Source organism: Anguilla anguilla, chromosome 3 (genome assembly GCF_013347855.1).
Source record: "Anguilla anguilla isolate fAngAng1 chromosome 3, fAngAng1.pri, whole genome shotgun sequence".
Classification (NCBI taxonomy): domain Eukaryota; kingdom Metazoa; phylum Chordata; class Actinopteri; order Anguilliformes; family Anguillidae; genus Anguilla; species Anguilla anguilla.
The window spans coordinates 9,697,541-9,708,892 of record NC_049203.1 but is presented as its reverse complement, the minus strand read 5'-3'; the positions used below and the strand labels follow the sequence as shown (position 1 = coordinate 9,708,892).

The 11,352-nt window shown below is 53.1% G+C and overlaps 1 protein-coding gene across 1 annotated transcript in view; it reads right to left on the bottom strand.

Annotated features, from left to right (window-relative positions):
• Nucleotides 1-2,993: 2,993 nt before the first annotated feature.
• Nucleotides 2,994-11,352, bottom strand: part of LOC118222512 (protein diaphanous homolog 1-like) — a 60,522-nt gene continuing 52,163 nt past the window's right edge. The window contains exons 17-18 of the mRNA XM_035408154.1: nt 5,486-5,629; nt 2,994-3,371 (exon numbers count right to left, since the gene is read on the bottom strand). Coding sequence (XP_035264045.1) covers nt 2,994-3,371; nt 5,486-5,629 — 522 coding nt within the window. The remainder of the gene's footprint in view (nt 3,372-5,485; nt 5,630-11,352) is intronic.

Below are 11,352 nucleotides of genomic sequence, written 5' to 3'. Positions count from 1 at the left end.
TACTTCACTGCAGGAACACAGTGATGAGGTTCTATAGTACAGGAAAGTGCCTTAATGGGGGAAAACAGTAAGAGTAACGGGTTTGTATTGGAGCAGAAAGGTGGTGTAGCAGGGCTGTGTTGTAGCAGAAAGGTGGTGTAGCAGGGCTGTGTTGCAGCAGAAAGGTGGTGTAGCAGGGCTGTGTTGCAGCAGAAAGGTGGTGTAATGGGATAGTATTGTAGCAGAAAGGTGGTGTAGCAGGGCTGTATTGCAGCAGAAAGGTGGTGTAGCAGGGCTGTATTGCAGCAGAAAGGTGGTGTAATGGGATTGTATTGTAGCAGAAAGGTGGTGTAGCAGGGCTTTATTGCAGCAGAAAGGTGGTGTAGCAGGGCTGTGTTGCAGCAGAAAGGTGGTGTAATGGGATTGTATTGCAGCAGAAAGGCGGTATAGCAGGGCTGTGTTGCAGCAGAAAGGTGGTGTAGCAGGGCTGTATTGCAGCAGAAAGGTGGTGTAATGGGATTGTATTGTAGCAGAAAGGTGGTGTAGCAGGGCTTTATTGCAGCAGAAAGGTGGTGTAGCAGGGCTGTGTTGCAGCAGAAAGGTGGTGTAATGGGATTGTATTGCAGCAGAAAGGTGGTGTAGCAGGGCTGTATTGCAGCAGAAAGGTGGTGTAATGAGATTGTGTTGTAGCAGAAAGGTGGTGTAGCAGGGCTGTGTTGTAGCAGAAAGGTGGTGTATTGGATTGTATTGTAGCAGAAAGGTGGTGTAATGGATAGTATTGTAGCAGAAGGGTGGTGTAATGGATAGTATTGTAGCAGAAAGGTGGTGTAATGTGGGTGCTGCATTGCCTGTACTGCACTCCTGCTCCTACAGACCGCAGGCCTGCATGGCCATGGGCACTGAGAGGCCCTGTGCCGAAAAGCTCATCCCCAGTAACGAAGACCAAAGCGCTCTTTTCTTCCCCCCCCCCCCACTAATCTCCATATTTTATGAGTGTTTTGAAGTTGAGGATGAATCAAACGCTTCTTTTTACAGCCATACTCTCCAGGCGGCTTTGTTCCTATTATCTGAGGACTTTTTCTTTCTTTCTTTTTTCTTTCTTTTTTTTTTTATCCGAGTAGCCCGCTAACAGGAGCCTTCTCGGTCCCTCTCTCTAATTACCCTCGCTGGTGTGGCGTCCTACTTTTTTCTTCCACCTCCAGACAGAACTCTTGTTTTCACGGATTCAAAGACTATTATTGTGAGGCTGTTTCCTGGAACGGACTATAATAATGTATCTGTGAGCTGTGAGCGCACGTGCGTGCATGTGTGTGTGTGTGCGCGTGTGTGTGTGTTTGTGTGTGTAACTTTGCGGGACATGCCATGGGTTTGTGCGTATATGTGCATGTTAAAAAGGTGTGCGGGGGTCGTTTCAAACACCAAATTTATTTTTACATCCTGCTTTGACCTGAGAAGTCTGTCCATATGAGGCTAGGGATGGTGCTATTTGAGGAGACACACTGGTACAGGTACATCCATGTATAGTGAACACATGTCCACCCACTGTCCCACCCCTGTAACACATATAGATGCACAAGCACACACGCGCACGCGCGCGCACACACACACTCCTGTAAAACGCACACATACCGCACCAAGCCAGACCAACCACCCACCACCCCTCACTCATCTTAATCGATCCTGACGAGCTCCCTCTAATTAGACTATGGGGCCGCTGTCACACGTACCTGCAGTATGGCAGCCCACCTACACTAACGGATCCAGAGAGCAGCGACTCTGTGTGCGCCGTTACAGTCAGAGAGAGAGAGGGAGAGGGAGAGAGAGAGAGAGAGAGGGAGAGAGAGAGAGAGGGAGAGAGAGAGAGCGAGAGCGAGAGAGGGAGAGGGAGAGAGAGCGAGAGAGGGAGAGAGAGTTAGAGGGAGAGAGAGGGTGAGAGTTACAGAGAGTTAGAGGGAGAGAGAGAGGGAAAGAGAGTTAGAGAGAGAGAGAGGGAGAGAGAGTTAGACGGAGAGAGAGGGAGATAGAGCTAGAGAAAGAGGGAGAAACAGAGAGAGAGAGAGTTAGAGAGAGAGAGAGAGAGGGAAAGAGAGAGAGTTAGAGAGAGCGAGAGAGGGAAAGAGAGTTAGAGAGAGCGAGAGAGGGAAAGAGAGTTAGAGAGAGAGAGAGCGAGACTGACAAGCCGCTCGGCTGTCACTCCACTCCGCAGACGAGTGTCGCAGCCCTCAGCCCGTAACGAGCTGACAGGATGACAAGCCCGCCTCCCCCCGCCGCCCACGCCAGCGCCCAAACGTTCTGGGGCGTCTGAGGCGCGGCGCGAGCCCCGCTCAGCCCCTCGTCCAAACCCGCAGGTACGGACCGCACCTCAGCGCTTCACACTCGAGCGGCCCGTCACTCAGGCCGAGGGGGGGAGCGCCGGCACCTCTCCCCCCGTACGAAAACGCTCAGCGGGCGCGGGGAGGCGGGACGGAGGGGCGACAGCGCTAACGCCGCCGCCGGCGGGACACGCTTCCTGTCAGACCGACGCTCCGGACGCCGCCGGTACCTTCTGATCCCAAATTAGCGGCACGCACCCCTAAACCTGCAGAGTGACTGCTATAGGACACACACCTCTCACCTACACGCTTCTCCCCCTCCTGTGGGACATGTTCCTGTGGCAAACTGCAAATACGCCATTTGTGAACTGCAAGTCTAATATTATTATTAATTATTATTATTATTATTATTATTATTAATAACAATAATGATAATAATAATGATAATAATAATAATTAAATGTTTGTGAAAATAATGACTGTACTTCGGGAAGGCGAATCATTCCAGTCATGTCAATAAGGCAAGCTAAAGAAGAGGAAAATCGAAGCAAAGAAAAGAAAAAGGGAAAGAGAAGGGAGAGAGAAAGCGAGCGAGACAGAGAGAGAGCGGGTCTGGTACATGTGTGTGCAGCTGCCTGAGGGCTGTTTTTAATGAGACACGCTGCAGCTCCCCGCCGCGCCGCGGCTCCAGACGGGCTTGGCTTAAATATGAAAGGTGCGAGGGCGTGCCGTCCGCGGGCCGGGCTGCCGAAACAGCCGCAAACGAGCACCCTCAGAGGGGCCGGGGCGCGCGCCCGGCTGCATCGTTAACGCCGCCGCGGAAACCGGGCCCGTCACCGAGCCCAATCGCGGCGCCCCCCCCTCCGATCCCGAAACGCAGAGCTGCTCGACGTCGCTGATTCGTACTCGGGTCGTTTGTTTCGGGCCGGGTTGCCGCAGGCGACCGACAAAGCGGCAGTGAAAGCGAATGGTTGGGCGCGTCCTCCGGGCCGAAAGCTGGCGGGATAAAGAGCGGGAAACAGAGCCGTTTCCGCCGCGGCCCGACCCGGCCAGAGGGGGCAGGGGAGAGAACAGCCCAGACTGATGGAGGGAGAGGGGGGAAAGAGAAAAAGAGAGAGAAATGGTGAGTGGCAGGGTGAGTGAGAGAGACAGGGACAACACATCTATTCATACTAAAATAAGCATACATATATATGTATGTACATATATATATATATATATATATATATATATAGGGAAAACCTCAATATTATTTGAAAGTGAAAGGGCGGAATACTGCTCATAATGTTTCATATATATGACTGACAATAAGCAACCGACTTGGCAGAGATGAAATAAAATAATAATAATAAAGGGCTTTGTGTGAAATCAAAAATGGAAGCGTAAATATAAGATGGTGAGAAGGTGAAATATAAGGTGAAGTGTGAGGTCTGTTCAGGCGGCGATAATTTGCAAATGGCAGCAGTACAGACCGAAACACAGACGGAGCGCTCGGAGTTCACGCTAAAGGCACAGGAGCGAGAGAGGGAGAGAGGGAGCGAGGGAGGAAAGAGAGTAGGAGAGAGGGAACAGGCAGCGCACACACCGGCCGCTCCGGACAGGAAGCGTGCTACTAACGCGGCCGAGAGACGGAAACATCCCGGCGTGTAAACCTTTCACATTCGCTGCCATTTTGAATGATTTATCAGCCCCGTCCCCTCAGAGGTCTGAAAGCTCTCTCCCCCGCTCGGAATCTCGCACACGCATCGCGGCTCTGCCGTGGAAAGCTCTCAGGAAGAAAGAAAAAAAACGAAAACAGGAGAATATAAAATTAAAATTTCACGTCATGTCACGGCGGGGAAAAAAAAAACACGGTCAATATCCCGGTGTTTTGGCGGCTTGAAGGCTGTCCGTCAGAGAGTCTGACGGCTGGGGACATGAAAGCCCAGCCAAGGTGACTTTACAGGTGATTTAAAGAGAATTCAGGAGAAGGAATAAAGCAACCGGAGAGCTTTGAAGACCAGATGAAGAGAGAGAGAGAGCGAGAGAGAGGGAGAAAGGCGAAGAGAGAGAGAGCAGGGAACAGAAAGAACAGAAGAGAGAGGAGGGAAAGAGAGAGATGTGGATAGACAGAAAAAGGTGAGCGGGAGTGGAAAGAGAATAGGTTGAGGAGGGCGAGCATAAGAGCGGGAGAGAAGGAAAGAGAGAGAAAAAGACAGAGAGAGCGAGGGAGAGTTAATGACGAGGGCAGACGGCGGAGGAGAGCAAGCGAGGGAAGCTAATGAAAGAAAAAGAGTTTCGGGGTAAGCGGAGAAGTAATACTCCCCCCTTTCAAAAGAGTGACTCCAAATCTGAAACGAGCTTTTAATGAGGAAGACGGCCAATCCCAACAGCGGCAGCGGCAAATTACATTCAGCGGAGCAAGCGCTGATAAGATTAGAGTTAAATTCCTAATTAATCCCCGCAAAGTAGATCAGGGCACAAAGCGGATCTTGACAAGATCATAACTCCGGCCCGGCCCTGCCGGACGGCCCGCGGCAAGCTAACGAGGCTCAAGAACGCCTCCCCTCCTCGCCGGGGAACCGGAGGCACGCGGCCGTACGAGGCACGAGGAGGCGTCGGCACGGAGACCCACGAATGAATGAAAGCCTCCTGAGGCTGTGGCCAACGCCGCCGCCACCACCACCACCACAGGGCGAGAGCAACGCTGACCACTGCAGAGCAGAGCAGAGCAGAGCTAGGCTACGATTAGCGCCCAAGAGGAGCTCCGCTATGGTGAATGGTAAATGGACTGCATTTATGTAGCGCTTTTATCCAAAGCGCTTTACAACTGATGCCTCGCATTCACCAGAGCAGTTAGGGGTTAGGGGTTAGGTGTCTTGCTCAGGGACACTTCGACACGCCCAGGGAGGGGGATCGAACCGGCAACCCTCCGACTGCCAGACAAGCGCTCTTACCTCCTGAGCTATGTTGCGTGTAGTGAAACACAGAAGCCGAGCAGGTCCGTTTTGGTACCAGCTGTACGAAAGGAAGCAGGTTCGAGAGAGGGATTCTTTACTGATGAGCAGAGCGGCAAGGAGGGCAAGAAATGAATGAAGTGAGAAGGAGAATGAGGGGAGGGGAGGCGAACGGGTCGTCGTGAAAGCGAAGGAGCTCGCGGGCGCCGCGTTTCCCGACCAGCGGGGGGGGGCTGACATTTCGGGGGGACGCCTGACGTCGCTTGGCGGGGCGGACGAGGGCGGAGGGACCCAGCGAGGAGACGGCGAGGCGATCTCATTAAGGGCCCGAATCGGGGACGTGAGGAAACGTCCCGCCGGGCACCGGCACCTCGGGGCCCTCCCAAAATTCCCCCGACTCCACTGGGGACGGAGAATAATCCGGCACGCCCATGAGGGGCCTTCACGGGACGCGAACACGCACGCAAACCCCCGCAACTGTTTCCGTGGCGCAGGTCCTCTCGGTGACGTGCCCTATCAGAACGCCGGCGCGGCGGCAGGACACGGGATCCCAGCGGCTAAGGAACACGCCGTTTTGGGAAATGGCGCTCGAACGCGGAGGTCCCCCCGCGGGCGGCGTGTAAACGGCTGATGAATTATTGGTCGGTTAAAAGCTCTTTATGCTAAACGTCCTAAAGGCCCGCGCGGCTGAAACGAGACGCGCTCCGTGAGGAGAGAGAGAGAGAGAGAGAGGGGGGGGGAGAGAGAGAGAGAGAGAGAGGGGGACAGAGTTACAGAGAGAGAGAGAGAGAGGGAGGGGGGGCAGAGGGAGTGAGAGAGAGTGAGGGGGGGGGGAGAGAGAGAGAGAGAGAGAGAGAGAGAGAGGGAGAGAGAGAGAGTGAAAGAGAGAGAGAGGGAGACAGGGAGAGAGAGAGAGAGAGAGGGAGAGGGAGAGAGAGAGAGTGAAAGAGAGAGAGAGGGAGACAGGGAGAGAGAGAGAGCAAGAGAGAGAGAGAGGGAGGGAGAGAGAGAGAGACAAAGAGAGAGAGAGGGGCCTTTCTGGAGCTCACGGAGAGTCCATGCGCGCTTGCGAACGAGCAGCTCAGCGAGCCGCGACGCCCAGAGAGCCCGAGCCAATCACGGCCTCCGGCCCCGCCCGGCTGTCCAATCGCGGTTCTTCCGGCTGAGGGAGCAGCCCCCCCCCCCCCCGGAGGATAAGCGGAAGAGACAGGCACACAAGTTAACTTGCTTTATCTATTCTTTATCTGGTATTCTATCATCTTACCGCTTGTCTCCCTGCTTTAAGTGGCATGCAGTATTAATGCCGCCGTCTCCGCGGAAGGGGCTTCACACAGGCAGCCGGGGGCGGGGGGGGGGGGCTTTTACAGTAATCTACTGGCTGCGGTGGCGTGGGGGGGGGGGGGGGGGGGGGGGGGATGATGGGATACGGCTCTCGGTTCTGACGAGGCGGAGGCTAGGAGCAGCGCGGCGTCCGGGGGATTCAGTGCTAAAGCGCGCCGCTTCTCTCTGAAAGCATCAGCGGCCAAATCTGACACGAGCACAAACAGAACCCTCCACTGCCCCCTCTCTCCCCCGCCCCCGCCCCAGCCCATTTAAAAGCTGAAAATGGACGTCTCCCCCCCTGTGCTCTCCCATCAGCCCACTCATCGCGGCTGTCACAGCGCATTTGGGCTGGGGGGGAGTGGCGTGGCTCCAAATCCACGGCAACAGCGGGACATGGTCATCTGTCACACCGCCGCTCGTCAAACAAGGCCGGGACGCGCCGTCCAGCCCCACAGCACACCAAATCACACGCGTTCCCCATGGTAACCCTCCTGGGGTTCAAAACACAAACTTGTAGTTTGTTGGGGTTAGGTGCACAGTCGTGTGGTCCAGTTTGGGTTAAGAACATAGCTCTATGGTCCTGCCGGGGTTAAGAACATAGCTCTATGGTCCTGCCGGGGTTAAGAACATAGCTCTATGGTCCTGCCGGGGTTAAGAACATAGCTCTATGGTCCTGCCGGGGTTAAGAACATAGCTCGATGGCCCTGTTGAGGTTAGGAGCACAGTTGTGCGGTCCTGTTTGGGTTAAGAACATAACTCTATGGTCCTGCTGGCGTTAGGAGGACAGTACTGTGGTCCGGTTGGGGTTAGGAAGACAGTTCTATGGTCCAGTTGGGCTGCGAGGGCAGTCCAGTGGCCCTGCTCCAATTCAATTTGGTCAACCGAGCAAATGAAAGAAAATTCTAATTCATGACCTGCAAAACACCTTCACAGTTTTTCAGCTCATGAGCTGAATTTAGGCTCATTACCTGAACCGAAGGAAATGAAACGGAACTTCTGTCCTGGAATGACCATCTGCCAATAAAGGGAATGTCACCTGACTCTGACTCTATTAAGACCTTGGGTGAAATCTCTGATTGCTTTCTGAGGAAAGGAGCCACAGAGAAGCCAGACGCCTCTGTTTAAACTCTGAATGGAGAAAGGACGGGGGTGCAGATTGTGGGTGTGGGTGGGGGGGTGGGGTGTTGGCAGAGTATGCATCATTGAGGAGGGATCCACAGTTAACTTTCAAACATAAAATGCAGAGGTGAGGTTGGGGTGGAGTGGAGCGGGGGAGGGAGGGGAGAGATGAAGGGTGGGGGGGGGCTACTCTTTCCTTCCGCACTCACGCGGATTAGTCTTTTTACTAGAGGCAGTCGTGTATTTTTAATTCAAAAAGCCAGTTTAAAAATTCAGAGCCCGGGGATGAAGGAGGGGAGGGGGGGGGGAGAGAGTGAACATACCTGCAAATGGACAAAATGAATGTCTTTAGGGACTCTGTAGAGCTCTAATCTGGGAGCGGACCTCGGCCCTGATTAGGGGGAGAGCGAGGGAGCGGGCGGGCGAGCATTTCCATATTCATCTGGCCCCTAATTGCGCACCTGCTCGGAGAGAAATGAAAGCGCCTGGGCGGGGGGGGCGCGTCTGGGGACCGCGCGGGGCGCTGGAGAGCGCCTCTAATAAAGGTTAATGGAGCGGGGGCCGTGCCCCCCCCCGCCCCCCTCCCCGCCCGCCATCGCGTTCCGCCGCTGCCGCCGCCTCGGCGCGGGCAAACCGCGCCCGCTCGCAAATTAAGGTCAGCGGCTGCACCGGCCGTTAATTGCAGCCTTCGCCGTCTCGTCCGTCCGTCCGTCCGTCTGTCTGTCCGCTCAGGCGGCTTACAGAGAAGGACACCACGCTGATGTCTGTTCTGCTCTTAAAGCCCCTTCGGGCAACAGATTGGCACTCGAAACCGAAAACAGACGAGCCATTCTGACCCAGTTACGCCCATGCCATGCCAGTCCCACACAGCGCTGAGGCGTGCTCAGAGCTAACGCTCTCTGCTCAGCCTGAGCTTCTCAGCCTTCAGGCTGCAGAGCAAAAAAAAAAACCCTACTATTACTATATTTGCCTATTTTGTATTTATGGTTATTCAGAAATACTTCATGATCAATACATCCATTTGTTATAGAAAACTACCGGTCGTCATGGTGGCAATTTTACACCTAATTAATCATCAGTTCAAAACGCAGGGTACAGTTCAATCCACCATTATAAAATCATTCAAAAGGTACAAAAACTATCCCACAACAACAGCCTAACATCCGTTCATAACCTAAAATCCCCCAATAAAAACCAAACACCCCGCAACACAATAACACACTCCCCTTAACAACAGCCTCACATACCCTAAAAAAAATGTGTATCCAAACACCCCAGTCAACCCCAAAATTATCTCATGTTAATCGAGTCTTTTTTTCCTTGTCCGATCGGTACAGAATTAATTGTGCTAGCATCAAGCTTTATGAAACGCCGTGCATATTGAGGCGATAAGCACAGGGTGTTAATGCCGCTATCTTGTCATCTCCGTCTTTGAAGATACTTTTTGTGTGATCTGTACCATCAAAGTACAAACTGGAAAATAAGCCTGTTACAAGTTAACCCTTGGGGATGATGGGAAGGGAAAAAAATGGAATAAAATAACTAGCTGCTGACGAGGGTGCAATACGGGGGTAATAAGTTCGTTTTTATCTGTCTCTGCCCCCTCCTGATTAAAATGCAACTTCTAAACATAGGCACGTGGGTATGGATTATAACCTCCCCCACTCCCCCCTCCGTGAAAAAATTATCTCCGGTCGAGGGGAACTTGGAGCAGATTAACACCAAAAAGCAGGGAGCGTTGAGAGAAGAAAAGCAAACGGGGTGGAAATGAAAAGAAGAGGGGCTGTGGAGGTAGCCAGAGTGGGTCGTGTCTTTCTTTCGAGAAAAAAACCCAAAAAAAAACAGGGTGAACGGCACTGAAAATGCGGCAGTGCGTTTGACGGCGAAACCGCTGTTTACTTAGCATTCATAAACGGTTTACCAATCCCCATTAAAGAAAAAAATAAAAATCTCTTTTCACTTAATCGGAATCCGCATTTAAATGGTAATGGGGTTCTTGTGACGCCGCAGCCGGTTCGGAGAGGGATGTTTCAAACGTTAATCTTTCGAGAATAAAGCGGAGATTAGCACGCGCGCATTATGTATCCAGAAGCTACTGTATGGCACACACTTCATTTGCATGCGAAATAGAAAAAAGGGGACGAGACAAAAGCAGGGATCGTGCGGGTAAATAATCCTCGCCATTCTCCGGAGCCAGGCGCACAGATGCGGGGGGAAAGCCGAAGTCTTTAAAAGGTGATAAAAGCGGGGAACATTGGAAGGGCGATGTGCCGCGGTTTATCACAAAAATGCGCGTGCCGCTGTTACAACTCAGCGTGTCCAAGTTCGGTCCGAAATAAACTTTTCGCACAAGTTTCTGATGGCCTTCTGCCGAACTTTGCTTCTGTCGCGCTGATGGAGATTTATATAGCAGAAATTATGCAACGGGGATGAGTCAGTGCGCTCAAGGAGGCTGTCTAAGTCCCGCCAGAGCTGCAGGTCCTGACGGGCCCCGAGCATATGGAGGCAGAGGCAGGTGCTGCAGCGCCTGTTAGCCGGGCGCTGACCGCGTGAACCGCATGCGTAAACACCGGGCGAACGCGGGGAAGCAGAGGACATGTTTTATTAACGGCTTCGGCTCCGACATCGCGGTGGCCTTAACGCAAATGCGAAAACTCTGTAACGCTCAGTCTTCTGGAAGGCAATCGCCTTTTATTTAAATTAGTGCTGAATTCCGCGCAAACATCATGGGTGGGGGGAGGGGAGGGGGGTGTCCTCCCCATCAGTCACTCAAAGGAACGGAAGAGATTGACTTTCAAAACAAAGCCGCACTGCTAGGTTTGCCATTGAAATGCATCTCTGAGTTCTGAGCCTGACGCGTGTGAACAATGACATTGGAGCGTGTCGCGTGCCCTCTACCCTCATGCGCACATCACACCATATCCCCCACGCCTTACTGACTGTCACGACTGCCCCGCGATGCGCGCACTGGACCGTGCGCTCCACAAACTGCACGAGGGGCCATCATTAGCCACGCCCACAGCGCGCGGCTCAGAGTGACCTCATCACTGGACCGGGGAGCCAGACTGCCCGTGTCCGCGCTCGGGAGCGCCCCCTTCCTCCTCTCATCGCGCTCGGCCTCTCAGCTTATTAACGAAGCGCTTAAAACCACGCCGCTAATGTCACGCCAGTCACCACGGCTACGTTAGAAACGGGCCGTCGCTCTCGCTCGCGCTCTTTCACCGAACGCCGTTCGCTCGCTTTCACAAGCGGATTTTCGAAGCCGTCTCCGGGGAGTGTGGGAAGCCGCGGGGCGCTACAGACGCCCACGTGCGCGCTCGCTTTACCGCGGCAGCAGACACACCGCAAACACTTCCCACACTCAGATAAACAAATGTTTAGAGGAAGAAATACCAACTGCTTCCACACCACTATTCCATCGGGAATAAGAAAAAAAAAATCAACGTTGGCTTATTTTTTTAAGATGGATAAAATCGCTTTTTTTTGAATCATCAGAGCTGACAATGTTGAGATTTTCTTGCTTTCTATTCCCCAAAAAGTTCTCAGATGTGACCTGTCATCCAGTTTCACAGTTTTCACCGTGTGCAGACAGTTTCATCCTTTCATCTTCAACTTCCCAGCTAAACTTCCATCTTAGTACCACACTGCACCAACCCAACACACCCAGTAACATCACAGTACAC